At 44.6% G+C, this 26,674-nt stretch overlaps 1 protein-coding gene across 1 annotated transcript; it reads right to left on the reverse strand.

The window, feature by feature from the left end:
* Window positions 1-411: 411 nt before the first annotated feature.
* mrps18a (mitochondrial ribosomal protein S18A) lies at window positions 412-25,753 on the reverse strand. Its single transcript, XM_084314498.1, has 6 exons — window positions 25,589-25,753; window positions 24,546-24,577; window positions 19,407-19,511; window positions 13,251-13,374; window positions 12,456-12,528; window positions 412-3,353 (listed from the first exon to the last, which is right to left on the reverse strand). The coding sequence occupies exons 1-6, from the start codon at window positions 25,740-25,742 to the stop codon at window positions 3,209-3,211; spliced, it is 633 nt and encodes a 210-aa protein (XP_084170624.1). The 5' UTR covers window positions 25,743-25,753; the 3' UTR covers window positions 412-3,208.
* Window positions 25,754-26,674: the final 921 nt, after the last annotated feature.

Consider the following 26,674-nt stretch of genomic DNA (forward strand, 5'->3'; position numbering starts at 1 on the left):
TTATGTCTGCACTTTATGTGCTCATTTTATGCCTGTCTTTTTTCTGTTGGGAAGCACTTTGAGCTGCAGTTTCTGTATGAAAGGTGCTATACAAATAAAATTATTATTATCCACGGCGCTCTTGAAGCAGGACGATACAACCTCATTAACTGAATCAATGTTATCTTTGTAGTTTTAACACAAATAAATATACAAACCTGCTGCTTTGCATCCAGAAACATTGAGTTCACATACACACACACACGTCATTCCCACGCAGCCTCGTACAATAAACACGAGAGGAGAGAGTAAACAGTTTTATTTTGACATCTGGTTTTGCTCACAGTCAACGTACCACCTACATTGAAACTGTAACACTGACCTAGAAGTTGGGGGAATTAAAGATTCTTCAAAAGGCCAGAGGACAGATGGTTCTGTTCTGGGTGGGGCTAGATGGTTCTGTTCTGGGTGGGGCTAGATGGTTGTGTTCTGGGTGGGGCTAGATGGTTGTGTTCTGGGTGGGGCTAGATGGTTGTGTTCTGGGTGGGGCTAGATGGTTCTGTTCTGGGTGGGGCTAGATGGTTGTGTTCTGGGTGGGGCTAGATGGTTCTGTTCTGGGTGGGGCTAGATGGTTCTGTTCTGGGTGGGGCTGGATGGTTGTGTTCTGGGTGGGGCTGGATGGTTGTGTTCTGGGTGGGGCTAGATGGTTGTGTTCTGGGTGGGGCTAGATGGTTGTGTTCTGGGTGGGGCTGGATGGTTGTGTTCTGGGTGGGGCTAGATGGTTGTGTTCTGGGTGGGGCTAGATGGTTGTGTTCTGGGTGGGGCTAGATGGTTGTGTTCTGGGTGGGGCTAGATGGTTGTGTTCTGGGTGGGGCTAGATGGTTCTGTTCTGGGTGGGGCTAGATGGTTCTGTTCTGGGTGGGGCTGGGAATGATGTAGTCATAAAAAAAGTTGTCATGCTTCATGCTGCCTATTCAGAATGGCACCAAATTATTATTATTTTCTTTGTATAATTGTCAGTTGATATGTAGAGTTTATTTTGTTGTTCGGAAGAAAATAAAAATCAACCTGAAAGTTAAGTTAACCCTTTCACTACCACACTACCAAAGGGTTAACCCTTTCACTACCACAAAAACAAAGAGTTAACCATTTCACTACCACACTACAAGTTAACCCTTTCACTACCACACTAGACGGTTTCACTACCACACTACACTGTAGTGTGGTAGTGAAAGGGTTAACCTTATGTAGTGTTAGTGAAAGGCTAACCTTCTGTAGTGTGGTAGTGAAAGGGTTACCCTTCTGTAGTGTGGTGGTGAAAGGGTTAACCTTCTGTAGTGTGGTAGTGAAAGGGTTAACCTTATGTAGTGTTAGTGAAAGGCTAACCTTCTGTAGTGTAGTAGTGAAAGGGTTACCCTTCTGTAGTGTGGTAGTGAAAGGGTTAACCTTCTGTAGTGTGGTAGTGAAAGGGTTAAGTTGACCATGTGACTGGCCTTGTTTAATTGCTATACTGGGTCACAAACATGTTGCATTACGTCCTTGGTATGAATAATATCCCTTGTTGCATCCAGACACAATTACTGCAGTTTGGGAAAACTGTTGAGAATGACCATACCAGGAAATGGTATTGATGGAAAATGTTCACTTTATTATTATTAAAAAAATAAATGTAAGCTTTCAAGAATGTCCATCAATGACATGCTTAGAACACTTTCAACGTGGCGACCGGGATGGAACCAGGGTTGGCAATGTGTGGTGGCCTTATTTTCTCGTGTCCCAATTCGAGGACGACTTGTCCCATCGATGACTTCAAATTGTTATGTCATTATAATACCCTGGTGTGCCCCAAACATATCCCGGATTTCCCCAAGGGGATCAATAAAGGAATATCTTATCTTGTAAGCATAGAATAAACTTGACTTGGGAATTTGTAGGCCCTGCACAAACATATGTGTGTGTGTAATAATATCATATTATACTGGTGTGTGTGTACACACAATAACTCTCCAGGGGTCTCTCTAGCTAGTGCTCCAGGGTTAGGGTTATATCCAGGGGTCTCTCTAGCTAGTGCTCCAGGGTTATGGTTATATCCAGGGGTCTCTCTAGCTAGTGCTCCAGGGTTAGGGTTATATCCAGGGGTCTCTCTAGCTAGTGCTCCAGGGTTAGGGTTATATCCAGGGGGCTCTCTGGCTAGTGCTCCAGGGTTAGGGTTATATCCAGGGGTCTCTCTAGCTAGTGCTCCAGGGTTAGGGTTATATCCAGGGGTCTCTCTAGCTAGTGTTCCAGGGTTAGGGTTATATCCAGGGGGCTCTCTAGCTAGTGTTCCAGGGTTAGGGTTATATCCAGGGGGCTCTCTAGCTAGTGTTCCAGGGTTAGGGTTATATCCAGGGGGCTCTCTAGCTAGTGCTCCAGGGTTAGGGTTATATCCAGGGGGCTCTCTGGCTAGTGTTCCAGGGTTAGGGTTATATCCAGGGGTCTCTCTAGCTAGTGCTCCAGGGTTAGGGTTATATCCAGGGGTCTCTCTAGCTAGTGTTCCAGGGTTAGGGTTATATCCAGGGGTCTCTCTAGCTAGTGTTCCAGGGTTAGGGTTATATCCAGGGGTCTCTCTAGCTAGTGTTCCAGGGTTAGGGTTATATCCAGGGGGCTCTCTAGCTAGTGTTCCAGGGTTAGGGTTATATCCAGGGGTCTCTCTAGCTAGTGTTCCAGGGTTAGGGTTCTATCCAGGGGGCTCTCTAGCTAGTGCTCCAGGGTTAGGGTTATATCCAGGGGTCTCTCTAGCTAGTGTTCCAGGCACCCAATCTTCCTCGTGACGAATTTTGAATACATAAAAACTACTTGAGACAAGAGTGTTTTTCCCACATGTTCTTAATCATTTGTGTGAAGTTAGACAAGAGACGGAGATCAGACAGGACTGTGTACATGATGCAAGTGCAACACAATAACTTCTAGAAGGTTAATCATCAGTTTGGGACATCTGTTTGTGGTGGGCCTGTCCCACTTTGTGGCGGGCCGCTAAAACAAATAAATGTAATGATGGGAAGCGATCCTCTTCGGCGTGGCCGTTCCTTGAGTCAATGGGGAGTGGAAAATCCCCCCCACCCGCCCCTCAAAGAAAAAAGGCTATAGCGTGGGCTTTGTACTCAGATGGACCAATGGCATTTTGCTTCTCTGCGTTAAGGTCCCGCCCCCACACACCTTCAGCCGCCAGTTGGGCTGGACGTTCTGCATGTCAATGATTCAGGTAGACAGGTTTTACGCCATAGCGCACATTGTTCTTGAGCGCGGGGTCGCCGACAGGCATGCGTATCTTGCACCATTTCAGCCCCGTTTTGTAGATGGGCTTCACCGTGTCGATGGACCAGCGAGTCAGGTATCTGTGGAGGGATATTGTAGGTGAGGGTTAGACGGACACACATGATGCTGGATTTGGCATCTGTGTTGAGTATTGGCTGCACAGAGATCAGAGTAGGGATGCACCAGTGCCAAATTCAACTTGAAGTTGTTGAGTTTATTTTATCTCGAACAATCAACCATATAAAAAAAAAAACAATAAAAATGATAAACTAAAGAAACTAATTTAAAATTAAATCTTACATTCTTCATTAACACTTTCAGTGCTGGCCATTAACGTTGATTAATGTCCTTGGATGCCAGCATCCACTTCAATGATAGCGTTAAAAACGCATAATCTATGTTTTAAATTATGGCTATGTGTCTAATCTGCCCGTCGCTTATCAATGCCCGTCGCTTTTTTTTTTTAATCGGTTCATATCCTTTTTATAGCATTTCGAAAAGCTATACTTTTCTCGAAAATTTCAGGAAAATAGAAAGATTTCGTCATAAACAGCATTTATTGGAAGATTCTCGAATACACTAGACACGTTGTCATTTGACAGCCTATTTATGAATCGTTTTCAAATAAACGCTAGATTATCGATAGTATATGTGTACTTATGCACGCTATAGAAGCGAGCTGAGAAATCGATTCTCTTATTTCCTCAACAGCACACACACACGCTGTTATCTCAGTGAAAACAGCTCTGATTATCCTAAAACTGGTAACATAGACTCCTTACCTTAGATCAGATGTTCTCCAAAAAGATTATTCCAATTCCTGATCGCCATTCCAAATATCGATCGCGTTTATTGATTGATTATTGGCTGCTGTAAATATATATTCCAGGCTGCTTTCCATCTCTTCCCTCTTCATCAGATCCCTCGCCAGTAGGCTTCCCCCCCACAGATCCACCAGTGTAATCGAATGGCCTGCAGTTACACAGGGATAGACGATAGGGGGCGGTATTTTCTCATCAGAGCTCCTAAACAGACCAATAGTATCCAGCTGCAGAACGGCAGACCAACATTTTTATTTTTTATTTATTTATTTTTAATCCCAATTTCTCACATTACATTCACCCTGAATGTTGACGCGAGGCATTGCAATCCTTGACATAAATCATTTGATGTATAATTAAATCAAAGGAAATGCGTTTGGGAGTGTGGCTGGTCTGCCATTCTGCAGCTGGATACTATTAGTTTGTTTTGGCAAAATTCTTCTGCTCTGTGTGACAATAAATAAATTAATGATGATATGCAATTTAAAACTAAGGCCTCAGTATGAGTTTAAGACGTGAACATGGTCATGTTTGTTGAATAAAAAAAATAAAAATAAAAAAATAAGTAAAAAAAAAAAATTCAAAAAAATTTATCGGATCGGGAAAGATCGGTATCGGTAGATACTCAAAATCACATGATCGGATCGGGAGCAAAAAAACGTGATCGGGACATCCCTAGTTATTAGATCCATAGCTATAATATAAAATATAGTTTTAGGACTTGCAAGTCTGGCATTCTAAAACTATATCCATTGAATAAAGACCTGGCGCTGAAGGGGGATCTGCTGCTGGCGGTCAATGTGTTAATATCGCAATATATTTTTAATCGCAATACTATCGTATCGTGACTTAAGTATCGTGAGGCCTCTGGTGATTCCCAGCCGGAAAAGCTTTGCTTTGATATCGGACATGTTACATGTGACATTACGCTCGGCTCTTCTTGGTATCGGATCTTAGAACTGAGGAAATTCTCCTGACACTAATGGCGCTTTTCCACTGCATAGTACCTACTCGACTCAACTCTGCTCTACCCGCTTTAGGTACCTGGTACTTCGTTCCTTTTCCACTGCAGGTAGTACTCAGTTTGTCTCCGTGTGGGGAGGCGGGCCGCTGACGTACAGCATGAGAGCTCTGTGAGCATAGCTATGTCCGTGAGGGCTTGGAGCAAGCCAGAGTTTAACACAGTTTCAATCAATCAATAACAACATTAACCAGACTCTCGTTGTCTATTCTGCTAAAGCTAACGTTACCTCTCATTGTGTCTATTCTACAAGCTTTAACGTTACCTCTCGCGTCTATCTGCTAACGTTAGCATTAGGTAATAACCGGTTTAAAATGGATGGTGATTACCTCACGTTGTGTCTATTCTACTAGCATTAACGTTACTAGTACAAACAACCAATAGCGAGTTATATTGATCACGCTATGTTCGCTAGCCATGCTAAAACGCAAGCATATTAGCACCTAAGCTAACAACAAGCTTAAAGGGGAACTCCAACATTTTCGGAAATTTGCTTATTTAACATCTTCCCTGGAGTTAGACAAGAAGATACATACCTTTTTTGTCTCTGTGCGTGCATTTTAGCTTTGGGAATAGACGCTCCGTTAGCATAGCTTAGCTTCATCACTGGAAGTGAGGCAGGACAGTAGCCTTACAGTGCCTTACTGTTACAAAGGGTCAGATTAAACCGAATATATATATTTACTGCCTGAGATCCCATGTATAATATCTGCATATCGTTTGATATCCCCTGTATATTCCTTGTACAATATGCACGGAATATCCCTTTAGTCTAGCAGGACAGACCATAATATTCATTCCTCTATTGGAAGCGACCCCCCTGGCGCCAGGTACCGAGTAAAGCCTTACCCACACGAGCTGACTTGAAAGCTGCCGCCGGGACTCGCCCAAACATGCCCGCTTTCGCCCATGGCTACGAGACCGAGAGGCGACAGAAATGAGATAGGCACTATTTGTCCGCCGTACATATATATATGGCGCAAGAAATGTAGAACCCCCTTTTGCAGTTCCTCTTCAGTTCGCCCTCAGTTCAGTCTGGTTCAGTTACCAAGTAAAGCCTTACCCACTACGTAACGTGCGGTATAGCAGGGCTCGTATCGCCCAAGATAGAATCGTGTTATCCTAATACCTTTGTTCAAGGTACCGTTCGCTATTTACTAGTAAAAGCCTTCATTACGAGTCAAAGACCACGTGAAGGGAGTAATTGTGCGTCTATACAGAGCACTTATAGCCGCGTGCAAATAGGAGAGATCAACGTCAAGTTCAACTCTGAACCACCGCGCACTACAGCGCAACACGGAGGATTTACCCCGCCAGCAGAGCCACTTTCCGGCAAGGATTATTCTTCAGTGCTTTGACTGTGGCGGCTGGAGCAGAACCGTCTGCCCGCTGCTGCTGTGGGATTTACACATCTACCGTGAGGACCTCCACTCGAGCCCGTCTCTGCCGGAGCAGAGACTCCCCGGCTCTCACCTACACGGCGCGCATCCTGGGACCAGGCTGCCTATCCCCGCCGCTCCAGGGTGACATCACCCCCGTGAACCATTGACTTGCCTAGAGCTTTGCCCCCCTCTGCTGGCTTACAACCGGTAGTACACCCTTTCCCAGAAGATCCCTATCTAATTACTTAATATCCATTATTGATTTACATGCACATTCTATTTGCCTTATAAGCGCAATTGACCAAAGTATATTATGTAACCTAATATCCCCTTTATGTAATAAATATTGTAAACTAGTATTTTGTGTGGAAAACCCTGTTATTGTGCGAGTGTTGTCATCTAGAATACCTTTGTACGGTATTGGCCAGTAATGTACAAGTCGGTAGTGATTAATGATATCAGTACTTGATTAATACAGTCAGGGAATTGTACCCCTCAGTTACAATTGGTCCTTCGATAGCCGAGATAATAATTAGCGTAATATTAATATAATATTAATATTGGCATGGCCGATGACGAACACTCCACAAACGGTTCTCCTAAGCTAGATCGCCCGCAGCGCAGACGACAGCCACCTCCCTACCTAGAGGCATACTCTGTCAGTCCAATACCTAGCTTTAAAGGGAAGTTAAACGCGGAAAAAGTAGAAAGTAAAATTATGTCTGACCTTAACAACCAGGTTACCCCGACCACAGAGGCCCTAGTGGGTTCTAATGTAACTGACCAAGCTCACAGTGGGGACCAGGAGGGAACTGACACGACTTTACCCCCAGACAATACCGAAGAAATAGCCCCCGATCACCCCCGGGAGGAAGACAACCCTAGAGAGACGCGCACCCAGGAGACGGATCTCCGCGGTACGCAACCGGAGAACGGATCTCCAACCAGTACTGCCGGGAGCCGATCGCCCCGAACGGCGTCTTCCCCCAGCGAGGCGGACAAGATGCTGGCGCAGGCACTCATCGCCACCCTGGCAGCCTCCACCGAACGCGATCGACTTCAAGCGCAACAGACGTGCGAGCGCGAACATTACGCAGGTGAGCGAGAGCGCTTCCAGGCGCAACAAAGGAGCGAGGACGACCGAATAAGACTGGAGACCAGACGCCTCCAGACAGAAGAGAACATCGAGCGAAGCCGCGCCGACGTCGCAAATGCACAGCTCCACGCCGCCCATGCCAGCGCCAATGCCCAGCGCGACGTCGCCAACGCACAGCGCGACGCTGCCCAGGCCAGCGCCAATGCGCAGCGCGCCGCCGCCAATGCCCAGCGCGAAGCAGCGCGCGACGCAGCCCATGCCCGGCGCGAGGCAGAGCGCGACCGGCTGCAGGCGGAGCTGATGGACAAACTGGTTGCCATGGCGACACCCCCTCACTCCGCACGGAGCTCCCAGAGGTCGTCAAGACATGGGTCTAGGACACATTCCCCTACCCGACGAAGCGACCCGGGACCCCGCCTACAGGAGGATCCTGTCCACGTCTCCGAACCCCGCCTACAGGAGGAGCCTGTCCACGTCTCCGAACCCCCTCCCCAGCCGGTCCATAAGAGACCCAGCAACCGGGTAACGGAACCGGACCACGCCGAGAGACTGAGCAGACGACTCCAGGTCCTAGCAGAGGAAGAGAAGGAGGAAGAGGAGGGGTGTCAAGCCGACCAGCAGCAACGTGCTCTGGCCCAGGAGGCCCAGTACAGCCCCGACCCGCAGCCACGTACTCAGGACCAGGAGGTCCAGTACAGCCCAGAAGTCAGCCCCGAGGCCCTGCGCTACCAACCCCCGACTCAACTCACGGGTGAGTTTGACGCACCGCCAGCCCCGAGGAACAGCACCTGGGTACCCGACCTTCGGTACCCACCAAGTACCAGCCCAAGACGACACGCCAGAGGAGACTCGCCTAGGAGGCCTCTCCCCCAACGCTCACCGATGTATCAGTCACCCACAGCGTCATACATTGCCACGCCGTCAATCCCAGACTTCGTCTATGAGAATCGAGCACAGTACACGGAGCTCCGGATGTGCCTAGAGACAATGATGGTGGATGTCGCTGATGAACGCCACAAGTATGCAATATTACTGAAGCACCTGAAAGTACCGCGAGCGCACAATATAGCGCTAGCCTACGCCTCCTCTTCGACACCATACACAGCGGCCCTTGCAGCGCTGGACCAGAGATATGGACGTATATGGGATTACGTGATAGAAGAGATAAGGCATATTGACCGCCTACCCCCAGCCACAGACAATCGAGCACTGGACGACCTGTCCATCAGAGTGCAGTCCCTGGTAGGGATGCTGGGAGCGCAGAGGGAAAAGGGTAGGCATGAACTATACGCCAACTCAAATGTAGAGAGGATCTTGGAGAAGCTACCGCCCGCCCGACAGGAGCGCTTTAGGCGGCAGAGAGACCACCGAGACTCTAATGGCCCCGAACCGAACCTCCTCGATCTAGCCGACTTCCTGGCGAGAGAAGTCAGCAGCTTACGGCTAGATACATTCGGACGGAGCACCCCTGGCTCCAGAGAAGGAACCAGGAGAATAAATGATGGAAGAAGATCGGTGACTGTTATGCACCAAGCCGAAGCAGTACCGCAGCACTCCAACCACAACACCCCCTCGACGAAAGAGGACCAGTGGAAGATTGAGTGCCAGTACTGTGAGGGAGAACATCGGCTCCATCAGTGCGAAGATTTCAAGAAGCTGACCACGGATGATGTGAGCCAGTGGGTCAAGGACCACCGCCGCTGCTTCCGCTGCGCGCGCAGCCACCTAGCAGCTGAGTGCCACCTGAAGAAAAAGTGCAGCAGGTGCGGTGGCACCCACCTGGAGGTCCTGCACGACATCAACAAGCGTCACCCAGGACAACAGAGTGGGCCCGTCGCGGTCATGTACCACGCCGAGGCGGTGGCACCAGCACCGAAGAGCCCCCAGACCGCTCCCTACTGTACCTACTGCGACGGCGGACACTGGCTGGCACAGTGCGCCGAATATAAGACACTGAACCCCGTCCAAGTGAACCAGTGGCGCCAGGCGGCCCAGGCGGGCGCCGTTTACCGCGCAGCACGGTGCGGAGCCCACCAGAAGGTCCAAGACAACCAACCAGCAGGAGTGCTCCACATTGACCAGCACAGCGGGACCCCCCGAGTGCTCCTCAAAGTGGTCAGAGTGCTCCTGAGCCACGGGGACAAAGTCATGGACACTTACGCCGTCCTTGATGACGGGTCAGAGAAGACCCTTCTGCTCGCGTCCGCTGCGGCCCAGCTGGGACTGCGGGGGAGCGAGAACCAAATGACGATTCGGACAATAAGAAGAGATTTAAAGACGATAAAGGGCGAGAATGTCTCCTTCACTATCGCAGCAAGCGGGCAGCCAGAGCGACGGTACAAGATCACAAATGCTTTCACCAGCCAAGAAATAGGACTATCGCAGTACACCTACCCTGTCACCAAGTTGATGGATGAATATGTGCACCTGCGTCAACTACCTATCCCGCTCATAGACGGCGTCACCCCGACCCTGTTGATAGGCTCCGACCATGCAGAACTCATAGTCCCGATTGACCGGGTCCATACAGGCCCCCGAGGCTGTCCTGCAGCAGTCGAGACCCGCCTAGGATGGACATTACAAGGCCCCCTCGCTAAATCTCTCAACCGAACAGCAGCCACTAGCTGCCTCCACTCCAGAGCGACAGAAGAAGACACCGGCCTCTCCCCCATACAGCAGAGGCTATTGACATTAAGCGAGAGGCCCGTGAGAGAACCGTGGGTACCAGAGGGAGTTCGGAACTCCACCCCCCTCAGCTGCGCTTCAGACGTAGCTGACCTCGAACCCAGCACCCCAAGCGACTCCTTGACGGGGCGGCCGGGACCGGCCCCTCCTCACACGGGGTATAGAGCGAACAAGAGAAACAGACGGAGGAGGAGAAAGCACAGCCAAGCCAAGATCAAAGCAGTCTCAGGCCCGCTTCCTCCTAAGCCCCCCTTCATCCCGTCCAGTCGTCATGACCATAGACCAGTCACCACCCCGAGTTGCGTGGCCGGCCGGCCGCGTAAGCAAAGTGACCACTGGTACCGACGGAAAGGTCAGAGGGGCAGAAGTGCTCGGCCAAGGGCGGATCTACAACCGACCCGTGGCGAGGCTGATAGAGTCGCCAAGGCTCCCCGACTTGCCTAATGACGACCATGACCCCTGACTTTGTGAACTGCCCGACCCCTCACGGACATTGAGTAGTGGATAGTGCGGTTAATCTGCCCCTGCTTAGCTAATTAGGTGGGACTAATTAGGGGGCGGCTGTTACAAAGGGTCAGATTAAACCGAATATATATATTTACTGCCTGAGATCCCATGTATAATATCTGCATATCGTTTGATATCCCCTGTATATTCCTTGTACAATATGCACGGAATATCCCTTTAGTCTAGCAGGACAGACCATAATATTCATTCCTCTATTGGAAGCGACCCCCCTGGCGCCAGGTACCGAGTAAAGCCTTACCCACACGAGCTGACTTGAAAGCTGCCGCAGGGACTCGCCCAAACATGCCCGCTTTCGCCCATGGCTACGAGACCGAGAGGCGACAGAAATGAGATAGGCACTATTTGTCCGCCGTACATATATATATGGCGCAAGAAATGTAGAACCCCCTTTTGCAGTTCCTCTTCAGTTCGCCCTCAGTTCAGTCTGGTTCAGTTACCAAGTAAAGCCTTACCCACTACGTAACGTGCGGTATAGCAGGGCTCGTATCGCCCAAGATAGAATCGTGTTATCCTAATACCTTTGTTCAAGGTACCGTTCGCTATTTACTAGTAAAAGCCTTCATTACGAGTCAAAGACCACGTGAAGGGAGTAATTGTGCGTCTATACAGAGCACTTAGGTCAACTCCTGAAAAGGGGGTCAATGTCAGACCTTGCAATCAAAAGTTAGGGGGCGCACTGAAATTATGGCAAGGGTTATTAGCCCCCTAACTTTTGATTGCAAAGTCTGACATTGACCCCCTTTTCAGGAGTTGACCTAGAGCCCACCAAGGTCATGCATATCAAGTTTGGTCAATGTCAGACCTTGCAATACACTGTAAGGCTACTGTCCTGCCTCACTTCCAGTGATGAAGCTAAGCTATGCTAACGGAGAGTCTATTCCCAAAGCTAAAATGCACGCACAGAGACAAAAAAGGTATGTATCTTATTGTCTAACTCCAGGGAAGATGTTAAATAAGCTAATTTCCCAAAATGTTGGAGTTCCCCTTTAACAAATCAGCGATCTTTTTGTGACACTAAACTCTCCGCTCGGTGGTAAATTGGGTTGGTGTCGGTTTTGTCAATAAATGAGGCAGAATACACAGTGAATCTATCCTTTTTTGTTTATTGCACTTGTTCCTGCTGCAAACAAATAATGAATGAAATGAATCCTAAGCGAGGCAGTAAAGATGGCGGCTTTCTGCTTTTGTGCAGACGCTCCAACGTGTGACGCGTCTCTCTTCTGACCAATCAGTGGTCTGCAGTGTTTCACGTCACTTTTCTGGTACCACTTCTACTCGCTTGGAACCTCGACAGAGCAGGGACTAAAAAAGTACCCAAAAAGTACCCAAAAAGTACCTGGTACCAGGTACTTTGGTAATGGAAAAAAACGAAAATGCCGAGTCGAGTAGGTACTATGCAGTGGAAAAGCGCCATAATACCCTATTTTAGCCTGGTGTCAGGCTGATCAAGAGAGGAAGGAAGGAAGGAAGGAAGGAAGGAAGGAAGGAAGGAAGGAAGGAAGGAAGGAAGGAATGAAGGAAGGAAGGAAGGAAGGAAGGAAGGAAGGAAGGAAGGAAGGAAGGAAGGAAGGAAGGAAGGAAGGAAGGAAGGAAGGAAGGAAGGAGCACGCACACACGCACACACACACACACGCACACGCACACGTCACCTGTTGAGCTGTTGCTTGGGTCTTGATGGAACATGGCCCTCTGGGAGTTTGGGCTTGTGATCCGGGAGCAAACCTTGTTAAGGAAACACAACACTTTGAATAGGTTAGTCCAAAATGGAGGCTAAACCTTTCTCCTAACTCCATGTACCCTTTGGTCACTTCTTTCCACAATCAAAACACACAAGATGATGTAGTTGAAACATGCTAAAGGCTAAAACAATATTTACACATCTGTAACCATGGGTACCCAGGTTCTCAATATGAAATAAGAAATATAGAAAGATGTACAGCTTAGCTGGTACATGTGTACATTGTCCTGGTCAAATATTAAATATCTAATTTGACAGAAGGAACCTGACTTGGAACGGAGAGACTGAAGCATACAATACATAAACCAAGGTTCCCACAGACATTGCAAAATGAAATTCAAGGACTTTCAAGTACTTTTATAAGCACTATTTTCCATTTGAAAAGGGCATTTAAAAAGGATACAATGCACTTTTAAATCCTGTTTTTTATTGAAAAGAAAATCAGATCCAATATTTATGGCTTAAAACCAATTTCTGACAATTAGTTACACTTTAGATTAAAATTATTTCTTGATTCAGAACTATTTTATCAGGGATGAACAAAACTTTCCATGCAAATGGTTGATTTTAATTGCAAGGACTTTATAAGCACCTTTTTAAAAATGGCTGTTTTCAAGGAATTCCAGGCCTTGTCTTTTTCTTTGGACAATTAAGCACTTCAAGGACCTTGTGCGAACCCTGATAAACATAGAAGACACACACACACCTGCTCTGTGGGCCATCTGTACACAGATTGCGATCTTGCGGTGCTCCTCAGTGCAGAGACCGGTGACCCTCCTGGGTAACATCCCTCCGTCTGCCCTGATGAACTGACTGAGCAACAGCACGTCCTGGGGGGCAAGACAAAGCAGAAACTGTCAAAATATACTAAGGAGAGAGGTTTTATTTATTAAAATGTGCTTCATTAAATAAAGTATATTGTGGCAGGACATTATGGGAGAGAGAGAGGTGAGTGGGCGGAGCGAATTCATAAAGGTGGGACTGCTACCAGTGCACATCAGGGTTGAACAGGTGAAACTGAACCACATGTTCAACATAGTAAATGGTAGGGTGGCGCAGTGGCACAGTGAGCAAGGCGCTCGCCACTAACGCAGGAAATGCTGGTATCGAGCCCAGCTCTCGGTGTTGCTTCCGGCTTGGCCGGACGTCATACTAACACAATTGGCAGTGTTAGAGGGTGGGAAAGCCGGTGGGTGGGGATTGGACGTTGTGGACAGCGACTCCTACAGGTCGGTTGGGTGACGCCTGTACAGCAGAATCAGGAAGTAACGGGGGCAGCGTGAGCCTCCCACGCGTTACTCCTCGCCACTGAGAGTTCGAGCTGTCTGGTGAAAAGATGCGACAGGCTGCCTCCTCGTGTACCGGAGGGGACACGTGATGCAAGGCTTCTATCCTCACTACAGCCGACCAGTGGGAGGCATAGTCTAGCAACGTTCAAGACAGGGGAGGGGAGAATTGGAATTACGAAATTGGGATGGGATAAAAAAAAAAAGGAGAAAAAGTGGATAAAAAAAAAAAGAAAACATAGTGGTAAATGGTAAATGGCTGCTTTTTTATATAGCGCGCTTTTATCCAAAGCGCTTTACAATTAGTTACTTACATATTACCCATTCACACACCGACGGCGGAAGCAACCATGCAAGGTGCCAACCTGCTCATCGGGAGCAATTAGGGGTTAAGTGTCTTGCTCAAGGACACAACGACACGCTGCCCAGGAGGAGCGGGAATCGAACCGGGAACCTCCGGATTGCCAGACGACTGCTCTACCTCCTGAGCCACTGTCGCCCCTGGTACTACAGCCCCCAGTGTTCTGAAGTATCAGATCCATAGGGATTAAAGCAAAAAAATATCTCCTGACTGAACTTTTTTTCAGGCCAAGTCATATTCTTATTTTAACCTCCACTATATATATTTATTTAATAGCGTTAGCGTTTCAAGGGAACTAGATCATTTTTAACATCTTTTCTATTGCCAGTTTTCTTTTACATAATATCAATGCCGTTTTCAATTCATTAAATGAAACTGATTGCAAGGGTTGACTGACTTTGTCATACAAATAAACAAATCTACATTCTGTAACTTTTCAGTATAGTGTATAGTTCAAATTATGTATTGTGTATAGCTCAGATTCAGTATTGTGTATAGTTCAAATTATGTATCATCTATAGCTCAAATTCAGTATTGTGTATAGTTAAAATTATGTATCGTGTATAGTTCAAATTCAGTATTGTGTATAGTTCAAATTATGTATCGTCTATAGTTCAAATGATGTATAGTTCAAATGATGTATTGTGTATAGGGAGGAGGAGGCTGTAGCAGATTTAGTGGCTCTGACTCCAGGAGGATGTTGAGGCTGTAGCAGGTGTAGTGGCTCTGACTCCAGAGTGGAGGATGTTGAGGCTGTAGCAGGTGTAGTGGCTCTGACTCCAGAGTGGAGGATGTTGAGGCTGTAGCAGGTGTAGTGGCTCTGACTCCAGGAGGATGTTGAGGCTGTAGCAGGTGTAGTGGCTCTGACTCCAGAGTGGAGGATGTTGAGGCTGTAGCAGGTGTAGTGGCTCTGACTCCAGAGTGGAGGATGTTGAGGCTGTAGCAGGTGTAGTGGCTCTGACTCCAGGAGGATGTTGAGGCTGTAGCAGGTGTAGTGGCTCTGACTCCAGAGTGGAGGATGTTGAGGCTGTAGCAGGTGTAGTGGCTCTGACTCCAGGAGTGGAGGAGGCATAATGCAGGATATGTTTTCTTACATGCGTTTTTCAGTATAGTTCAAATTCAGTATTGTATATAGTTCAAATGATGTATTGTGTATAGTTCAAATTATGTATAGTTCAAAGTATGTATTGTGTATAATTCAAATTCAGTATTATTGTATAGTTCAAATGATGTATTGTGTATAGTTGAAATGATGTATTGTGTATAGTTCAAATGATGTATTGTGTATAGTTCAAATGATGTATTGTGTATAGTTGAAATGATGTATTGTGTATAGTTCAAATGATGTATTGTGTATAGTTGAAATGATGTATTGTGTATAGTTCAAATGATGTATTGTGTATAGTTGAAATGATGTATTGTGTATAGTTCAAATGATGTATTGTGTATAGTTGAAATGATGTATTGTGTATAGTTGAAATGATGTATTGTGTATAGTTGAAATGATGTATTGTGTATAGTTGAAATGATGTATTGTGTATAGTTGAAATGATGTATTGTGTATAGTTGAAATGATGTATTGTGTATAGTTGAAATGATGTATTGTGTATAGTTGAAATGATGTATTGTGTATAGGGCAAATACAGTAAAACAATAGCATTTTAAAACTGTCCTGTAACATTTAGGACAATAGGAGCATGGGGGAGAAATGGGGGACCCTGATGTAAACAAGATAAACGTCTTTCTCTGGTCTGCATCCCCTTAACAATTGTGTGTATTGTACCCATTCTGCAATCTGTTAATAAAATGTTCAATCAATCAAGCACTCGTGTTTTCTGACATGCGTTTCTACTACTGGATCTGTTGCCGGTTCATGGTCTATGTATGCTGAAGGTCGGTCAGACCAAATTTAAAAGAATAAAAGTGATTAAATCTATTACTTGTGTCCTGTAACAAATGATATGTTTAAAGAGAATGTATGTTTAAAGAGAATGTAGCGTATATCAGCCTATGATTTATGGTAAAGTCTATTCCCGCGGGGATGAGTCATCTCCGTCAAAACATCTCCTGACTGAACTTTTTTTTTCAGGCAAAGTCATTCTTATTTTAACCTCCACTGTATATTTATATTTAATAGCGTTAGCTAAAAGGAAAAGACAACCTGTATCAGGGTCTGACAGCACTACAATTACATTTTCATTTCATAACAACAGGCTGAGACTCACCGGTAGAGCCGTCGCGCCGCCCGCTAACCCTTCCATAAGCTTTGTGGTCCGGGCATAAATGTGTCCATAAATCCATTTAGTTAGATCTCATCCAACACTGTCTGAATGCTTCTTGCGATTATTATACATTTCCGACGACGAACTATTAGCGCATTCCGGTCTCTCAAGTCGCTGCGTCCTGCCGATTGCTAGCAAATTACTATGCTTGGTGCGGCCGCGGTAGGAAAAAAATTCCCTTTTTCATGATATTTGACGCCTCTGATTGGCTCAGGTTCAAATCCGTCACGACTCCGAATCAAATGACGGAACTCGGAATCAAATTGACGGATATCCGTCTCAAGACGGAACGCTTTAATGCCTGCATACACAGCATGGACACGGTACCAGGGCCGCGTGAATACTTTCCCTACTAAGCCACTTGTCCTTTTGCGCGATCTGATTGGCCACTGACGTTTATGTCATGTGACATGTGCGCCAATCGTGGGACGGCAAGTTCTGCGCCTATTTCCGGGTCTAACAGCCTGCAAACTACCTAACGCCTAGTTTATCACTGGTTAAGCTTAGGCGACTCTTTCGAAGTTGGTTAAGGTTAGAGTTTGGAATCAGGGCTGGTGTTCTATCGGCCTGCTCTAAGACAAACTCTAACCGTAACCAACTTCGAAAGAGTGCCTAAGCTTAACCGGTGGCAGAACTTGCCGTCCCATGATTGGCACACACGTCACATGACCAGAAACGTCAGTGGCCAATTAGATTGCGCAAACCGAACGCCGAAGGACAAGTGGCTTAGGGAAAGTATTCACGCACCAGGGCCAGATCAATAGGGTCCATACCCAGCATGGACACGGTACCAGGGCCAGTGTATCAGATCAATAGGGTCCATACCCAGCATGGACACGGTACCAGGGCCAGTGTATCAGATCAATAGGGTCCATACCCAGCATGGACACGGTACCAGGGCCAGTGTTCGCTCCTGTAAGGTGCCGCGGGTCAAGTAAAAAATGGCTCAGAGCTCATTTTTCTACACCGGTATCTCAATGTGGAACAGCCTTCCACTCAGGATAAGAGGAATTCTAGAGGAATATTTAAAGGTCAGGTTCGCTCATATCTCTGGGGTAAAGTGGCCGGATAGCTGTCAGGTCATACTTGTATTGTTGTTTTAATGATGGTATAATGAAATGCGCTATTTTATGGCATTTGGTCAGGATGATATTGACTTGTTTTTAGATATGTAGAATATGGATTTGTTGTATTGGACTTTTGCTTTATGTGTTGTTTTATATGTTATTTGTGTATTATGTCCTTTGGTCAGAACATCGGGGGACCATGCTGGAAATACGTATTGTCACTTTTGCATGTCATCCCTTGGATTTGTTGTGTCTTGGCAAAGAATTTGCACTACAACCCATACCTCAGGACACCTTACTGTAAACTGTAAATTGTACCTAAATTGTACCTCATCCCATTTCTGCTCTGCACTATATAGTATATTGTATATTAGTATATTGCATAGTATATTGTATGGTAACTCAGTTACTGCTATCCTGCATTGAACATTGTACATATGTACATACTGAACACTTGTGTCTACGTACGTGACTTCTATTTTTTACTTTTACTTGCTATACTTATTTTATTTCATGCTTATCGTTTGTCTAGCACAGTCTCTGGAGCGTAACAGAAAGAAGCATTTTGTATAAAAGTATTCTGTACTTCTGTATGACAACTATTAAAGAAACTTGAAACTTGGAACTCTTTGGATCCATAAATAAAATCAATCAATCAAATTAAATAAAGTATATTGTGGCAGGACACATGGAAGAGAGAGTGGGCTGAGCGGAGGTGATGTGCAGGTGGTTGGCAGTTTTATGAAATTATGTTTGAGAATAAACTGCTGCCGTTGTTAAAATAAGTCATCTTGAATAACACTACCCTACATGCGGTGATCTGTTCATGATTCTATATCTTATCCTACTCATTTAGCTAGGCTATTTCTTTAGGATTAGCCCCTATTCTATAACTGACTGATGAAAAAAATGTTTCTGGGAGTGCAGACTCATCACTACTATCACCGCTGAATCAAGCAACTGAAAAAAGCCAACATCTGCTACAAAGAGAAAATGTGAAGCACTCAAGATATCAAGGCAACCAATGTTGTCCAATAGTGCTTCTGGCTGGTGGCTCGCCATGAAACACGTCATGCAGCTCCCCCTGGTGGCTCGCCATGAAACACGTCATGCAGCTCCCCCTGGTGGCTCGCCATGAAACACGTCATGCAGCTCCCCGTGGTGGCTCGCCATGAAACACGGCATGCAGCTCCCCCTGGTGGCTCGCCATGAAACACGTCATGCAGCTCCCCCTGGTGGCTCGCCATGAAACACGTCATGCAGCTCCCCGTGGTGGCTCGCCATGAAACACGTCATGCAGCTCCCCCTGGTGGCTCGCCATGAAACACGTCATGCAGCTCCCCGTGGTTTCTTCTTTACCTTTCCCTGTTTAAATTATCATAACTCAGAGCATTGATGTGTATATCAGTTCTATACATTATTCTATATCTATAGTTTTACCTACTCTAGAACTATTTTATTGCACTGTAAAAAAAATGATTTTATATGTCTGCACTTTGTGCTCATTTCGTGTCTATTCTATTGTACTACTTATTGCGCAGCACTATTTTACTGTTTATTCTATCTTACTCTTTCTATTATTGTCTATTTTTAAAACTGAATCAAATCATAAACAAGGTAATGTTAGATCCTAATGTGAAAAACTGTGATTTTATATGTCTTTATGTGCTCATTTTATGCCTGTCTTTTTTCTGTTGTGAAGCACTTTGAGCTGCAGTTTCTGTATGAAAGGTGCTATACAAATAAAGTTGTATTATTATTATTACTCTTACCACTGCACAGAATTTAGGCATTTCCTTTTCAAAAGTGGTTACAACACAAACATCCCACGCGAGGCCTCTATTTGTCGGTGAGTGCCATACTCACGCTGTAGTCATATTTGTTCTGCAGGTTCCAGCGGTAGATGGGGCACTTGGCCGTGGGGTTGGGAGGCTGCGGTCCTGTGGGGATGTCTTCTGTTACTCCCTCAATCTGAGGAGAAACAAGACATTCTTAACAGTTTGGTACATTGCTTTGGGACATCGTCTCCTAGGCTTATTATGTCATTCAACTACACCTGTGGTTCTCAAAGTGCAGTAATGAGATAATTGACAGTATTCATATCACACTGGTACGTTTCACTTTACAGTTTATCTCCAAAATAAAAAATGTAAATAAAAAAATCCATTTATTTAGAACTTTAAAAGCACACATATTACACACACATTCACATTTAAATTCATTAAATTATGGCTATGTGTCTAATCTCCCCGTCGCTTATCAATGACTCATTTCCCAGTCAACATTGTCAAAGCGGATTGTTTTTTTATCGGTTCATTTCCGTTTTATAGCATTTTGAAAAGCCCTCGTTTTCAAGGGGGAAAAAAAGAATCCGTGATAAACGCCCTGTACTGTAATATTCTAGAACGTTGTCATTTTTCGGCCTATTTAATTAATCGTTTTCAAATAAACGCTAGATTATCGATAGTATGTGTACGTATGCACGCTGGTGCCGCGAGCTGAAAATCGATTATCTTAGTTCCTGATCGCTCGCACAGTCAAACAGCCATATCACATTATAGGGGAAAAGCTTATATCTCTGTGAAAACAGGTCTGATTATCCTAAGACTGGTAAAATAGATTCCTTACCTGAGATCAGATGGTATCCAAATGGATTATTCCAATTCCTGATCGCCATTCCAAAAATCTATCCTTTTATTGATCCAACGCGTATACTGTAAAACACATATTACACGCTGTGCTGAGGGTCCACAATGAATCTGATCGGCTCCGGTTACATGCGTGAGAAGTAAAATGTGGATTCCGTATTTTTTTTTTCTCATCCATTTTCATTGAGTCCAATCCAAAAGGGTGCATTACCATCTGGGAGACGATAGGGGGCGCTTTTTTCACATCTGAGCGCCTGGTGGGGCAGGTTTACCAACGGTAGACTCGGTTGATGAAATATGAATTCAGATCGCTAATAAAAAAATAAAAACGAGAATTCTCGTGATGGGCATTCAGGGGGCGGGCTGATAACCCGAGATATCTCGTGATGGGCATTCAAAGTGTTAAGAAGACGTGTCCGGCCCATGGGGCATAACAAAAAATATTGTTTGTTTCCTGTTGGTCAGTTAAGGCCATGGGTAGGTAGGGAATTTATTTAATTTTTAATTTTATTCTTTCCCACGGCGACTATGGATAGGGAATTTCTTTATTTAATTAAAATGTTCACAACAACATGGATGCATGTACTCTGCCAGCATGTTTAATATCCATAATACTAAAGGTTTGACTAAGATTTCTATGAAACTTTATTCTAAAAATAAAAGGAATTAAATTTTTTTTAAACTCATAAAATATATTGGGTCGCACCTAAATCGGCAGGGTCGGTCGGCAACCGGAAACAACCCATTATTTTTTTTAGGCCTGGGGACATTAACGTGTGTTGTCGGGCCTTACAAATAAATTTGATTTGATTTGATTTGAGAGGGGGGTGAGAGAGAGATGAGGAAGGGGCCAGAGAGAAAGAGAGCTGGGAGAGTGTTTGTGTGAGAGAGAGGGGGGGTGTGATTAATCAGCCCTTGTGTGGGTGAATGTAACAAGTTCCTAACGTTTTCTTTCCCCTATTATTTCATGCACACTTTATTCATTGTTTTAAATTATTATTTTTTTGTGCATCACTCTGTTTTGAATTTGATGCAAATTTGCAATGCATGAGGGTCATCCTTTTGTGTTAAATGGCTGCATAAAGCAAGCATTTGTTGACTCGCATGTTGATAAGAGTATTAAAACTTGGAACTTGAAAAAGATCTGTTTAACACTTTGGATGCCACGGACGACATAACACGTGTTATCAGCCCGCCCCCTGAATGCCCATGACGACAAATATCATTTACATTTTTTATTAGCGATCTGAATTCATATTTCATCAACCGTTTACCGTTGGGAAACCAGCCCCATCAGGAGCTCAGATGTGAAAAAAGCGCCCCCTATCGTCTCCCAGATGGTAATGCACCCTTTTGGAATGGACTCAATGAAAATGGATGAGAAAAAAAAAATCCGGAATCCACATTTTACTTCTCACGCATGTACCCCGAGCCGATCGGATTCATTGTGGAGCATCAGAACAGCGTGGAATATGTGTTTACAGTATGTAGCATTGGATCAATAAAAGGATCGATTTTTGGAATGGCAATCAGGAATTGGAATAATCTTTTTGGATACCATCTGATCTCAGGTAAGGAATCTATTTTACCAGTCTTAGGATAATCAGACCTGTTTTCACGGAGATATAAGCTTTTCCCCTATATGTGATATGGCTGTTTGGCTGTGCGAGCGATCAGGAAATATATCAGATCAGATATCAGATTGCCTATATAGCGTGCATACGTACACATATACTATCGATAATCGAGCGTTTATTTGAAAACGATTCATAAATAGGCCGAAAAATTAGAACGTTTTGTGTATTCTAGAATATTCTGTTTATTATGGAATATTTTAATTTTCCTTGAAAACGAGGGCTTTTCAAGATGCTATAAAACGGAAATGAACCGATAAAAAAACAATCCGCTTCGACAATGTTGACTGGAAAATGAGTCATTGATAAGCGACGGGCAGATTAGACACATAGCCATAATTTAAAACATAGATTAGGCGATATTAACGCTAACATTGAAGTGGATGATGGGCATTCAAGGGGGTAAAAAGGAAAACACGGCCGGCTCTGAAAGTGTTAAGGTAGAACATTTTTTAAAAATTTTAAATGCAATTAATTTGTGATTAATCGCGAGTTAACTATGGACAATCATGCGATTAATCGAGTTAAATATTTTAATCGATTGACAGCACTAGTTAAAACCAGATTCGGCTCAAACAAGGGACTCCAGCGAGTGATTAAAACTGCTCAGTACATCTCTGGAGCAGCCTTCCCCTCACTATAGGACATTTACTCTACCAGGGCCACCAGGAGAGCACACAACATCATTAACACAATCCCGCCCAACAACGGATATATCCGTGTTTCGAATCCATGCTTAAAGGACAGAGGACGGATATATCCGTGGCAAGGTTGTTTAGGCTTTTATTCCATTTTAATAACCTATTCAAGGTCGCCGAGCGGCACTACAGATTTACCCTACTCGTTGAATTCGAGAAAGTGCATTACCGGCCAGATCCTATTAGGGGCGCTGTATCGATAATGCAGTGTTCCCTGTGGCAGAAGCTGTCTTTTTTTTTCTGGATTTTCAATGTAGTTTTCTACTCACCTGAAGCGATGTCTATAGCCTGTTGCACGGAATACGTTTTGAATCGCGGATTTCACTATGCAGTAAGGGGATATATCATCAGCCAATGGACATATCGATCTACCAGATAGCGATCGATAACTGGGAAATGCTCGGGGGGATCCAACCGGCTCATGGTAAGATCTTTTTCACGTAAATTACATGCTGATCAGAGCTTGTTATGATACTCAACCAGGCGATCAGCGTATGTGGCTACTGAGATGAACACGGTTATTGGTAATCAATAATCAGAGACGACGTCCCCCCCCCCCTTTCATGCATACATGCTTGAGGATCGTACCGATCATATGCAGTTTGAGTTTTAACTGTAGCTTCTGTATAACGGAAATGCCATTGGATATAACGTTAGTAGCTATTAGCCCTTTATCTAGCCATCCAGGAAATATCCTAGCCGGAATCCCTTATAACGCTTATATTCACGGCGCTATAAAATGAGAACGTACTGATGAACTTTTTTTTTCTTTAAGCCATTTTGAAGGGACGGTTTATGGTCTCAATTGACAATGAGAAAGGACAGATAGCAATACTATAAAGTATAGATTTAGCTCTACAAACAGCCCCACGGACTGTGCAAGTCTGTTTACATAATGCTGGTCGTCTAGAGTGATATTAGACGCATCCCAGTGGCCGCCAATGTGTTAAGGACAGTGCACACCCCCAACACAGACTTCAACCTCAGGCGATATAGGAGTCTGAAAGCCAGAACCACGAGACTGACAAACAGTTTCTACCCACAGGCCATCACTCTTGAATGCCTAGCCCCCCCCCCCCCTCCATACACACCTTCTATTATGAACTATGAACTATGAATCACTAAAGACACTTTTAACTGCTGCTATGACCCACTGTCACCTCCATGGAACGTGCAATGTAACTCACTGTGCCTTGTTGTATTGTATATATATTTGTATCTATTTTTATCAATTTTATCTTATTTTCTAGCACTCGCTTGAATTTAAATATGTTTAAGTTAAGTACTGTGTGATTTTTTGTGGAGGGTGGACTAGCAAAGTAAGATTTTCATTGTATGGCAAACTGTCGTTTTAACTGTGCATATGACAATAAACAATCTTGAATCTTGAATCTTAAACACATTTCGCAATTATGCCACATCAATGTGGAACGCCCTACCCACAGCCGTAAAGGAATGTGAATCACTAGTACCCACCTTCAAAACCACTCTCAAAGAGCACCTACGGGAGACTGCAATTCGAAACTGGCCCCTGTAAATGTCCAAACCCAACCCCCTCCAATGTACAGTTTCCCACCCCAGTGACCCCACCCCACCCAACCACCTCCAATGTACAGTTTCCCCCCCCAAATGTATATACTCTCTTTTTAGACTCTTTTTGTACTCATAAACAGTACTGTATATTTGTAGATCTGGTATGTCATAAATGTCTAGATGTAACAGTACTGTCTATCTGTATGTCATATATATGTTATGATGAATTGTAAATTAAACAAGATGAAAGTCTTTCTCTGGTCTGCATCCCCTTAACAATTGTGTGTATTGAGCCGTACTGTATTGTACCCATTCTGCAATCTGTTAATAAAATTTTCAAATCAATCAATTCTGTACTCAGTCAAATCTAAAACATCTAGATTTCTGAGTTTCCATTACGACATAAAGGTCTCTCTGACTTCCAGTAACAAACGAGTTGGTGTTCCCACTAATTATATGCGTAATTGGGTGGTTTGAGATATTTTCACTCACAGTTGTCGTTTGTCCTTCTTGCTTCTGTACCACTGCAATATAGAAAACATACATTCGTTATCAGCGTAGTATTTAATGTTAAACGTATTTACTTTACTTCAATAAAAAAATATGTAATGCCACAGATATGTATGTATTAGAGGTATCTTCAAGTCATATGGCTGTAATGGAATAATAATGTGTAGAACAGCAAGAGCGTATTGTAGGCTGCAATTCGAAACTGGCCACCGTAAATGTCCAAACCCAACCCCCGCCATCCGCGTCTCTACATTTCGTAGCTCCATTTCTGCAGACCCCTCTCTGATTGGCCCACGCCTGTTTCTACACTGGTTAAGCTTAGGCACTCTTTCGAAGTTGGTTAAGGTTAGAGTTTGTCTTAGAGCGTGACGGCAAGTTCTTTCGACGGTTAAGCTTAGGCACTCTTTCGAAGTTGGTTAAGGTTAGAGTTTGTCTTAGAGCATGGCGATAGAACGCCAGGTAGTTTGCAGGCTGTTCGACGCGGAAATGGGCAAAGACACAGCTCGTCACGTGATTGGGCAACAGTGGCCAATCAGAGAGGGGTCTGCAGAAATGGAGCTACGAAATGTAGAGACGCCCCCCATCCACCCCCCCCTAATGTGCAGTCCCCTCCCCATCATATATTCTGTTAGGATCTCTGGGTAACAGTACTGTATATTTGCATATCGTATATGTCACAAATGTAACAGTACTGTATACCTGTAAGTCATGTATGTCCCTATGCCATAAATGTCATGATGTCATAAATGTCATGTATGTTGTGTATGTTGTTGAGTATGTCATAAATGTCAATATGAATTGAAAATGGGGGACACCAATGTAAACAAGACGAAAGTCTTTCTCTTGTTCTGCATCCCCTTAACAATTGTGTGTATTGAGCCGTACTGTATTCTACCCATTCTGCAATCTGTTAAATAAAGTTTTCATTCATCATGATTGCATTGATTGGTGATAATAACACAGGAAGGGCAACATGCTAACGTTAGATGCTAGCTTCGCTATCAAAATATGACAAATAAACTCACCATGCCGGATTCCTCTGCTCTGAATATTCCCCAAAAACGAGAGTTGTGCTACGTTTATTTTGTGCAAAGCACTCGTGCTGTGGCCGCGGGTCACGACGTGGACACCAGCAGACAGAGAGGTCCAGAGAGACCCCGAGAGACAGCGCGCCGCCATGTTGGACTGGTGACCTCCTTCTCTTCCTCTCCGAGGGAGGCAGCGCCGAGATGACGTTTCAGTTAGAGCGACGCTCGCGGTCCAGATGAGTTACTACAGTAAAGACGCAGTTATGGACATAGATAGACATATTATGGTTATTATTATGCATACCTTTTCATTTCATTGTAAAAAAAAAAAAAAAATGTAAATAAAAATACATGTAGATGTTTACCTTCAGGACTTGTTTTTCTTAGCTTAAACCAGGAAGTGGACCTAGAGAAGTTTCAGTTGAATGGGATTTTAGATTTTACCAATGTGTTTGTGTGTGCGAGTGAATGAATGAATGAATAAAAACTTTATTTAACAGATTGCAGAATGGGTACGACGAAGACGTAAGACGAAAGTCTTTCTCTGGTCTGCATCCCCTTAACAATTATATGTATTGAGCTGTACTGTACTGTATGTTAAACGGAGTGCGTTGCGGTGGCGATTGAATGGAACTCAATTGACTCATTGATCATCTTTAGCCTCGTAGGCATATTTATTTCTCAGGCGGGGCGAGATGCGGTCGTAGTGCCGCTATATATATCAACAACAATCATTCACAAATAATAGACCGGAACAGGAATGGAAAGGAAACGTCAGTGACGTCACGTACTGGATTTACTACATCGCCCTCTGTAGAACACAAATGAGTAAGTACATAATAATAATACATTTAACACTGTACCCATTCTGCAATCTGTTAATACAATTTTCAATCAATCAATCAAGGGTCCCCCATTTTCAATTCATAGTGACATTTATGACATACACAACATGACATCATGACATGTATGGTATAGGGCAGGGCTATTCAACTGGCGGCCCGCGGGCCAGATCCGGTCCGCGGGATGATTCTGACCGGCCCGCCAAAGATTACATGATAATAAAAAAAATAAAAAAAATAT

Source organism: Notolepis coatsorum (assembly GCF_963971535.1).
Source record: "Notolepis coatsorum genome assembly, chromosome: 5".
NCBI lineage: Eukaryota > Metazoa > Chordata > Actinopteri > Aulopiformes > Paralepididae > Notolepis > Notolepis coatsorum.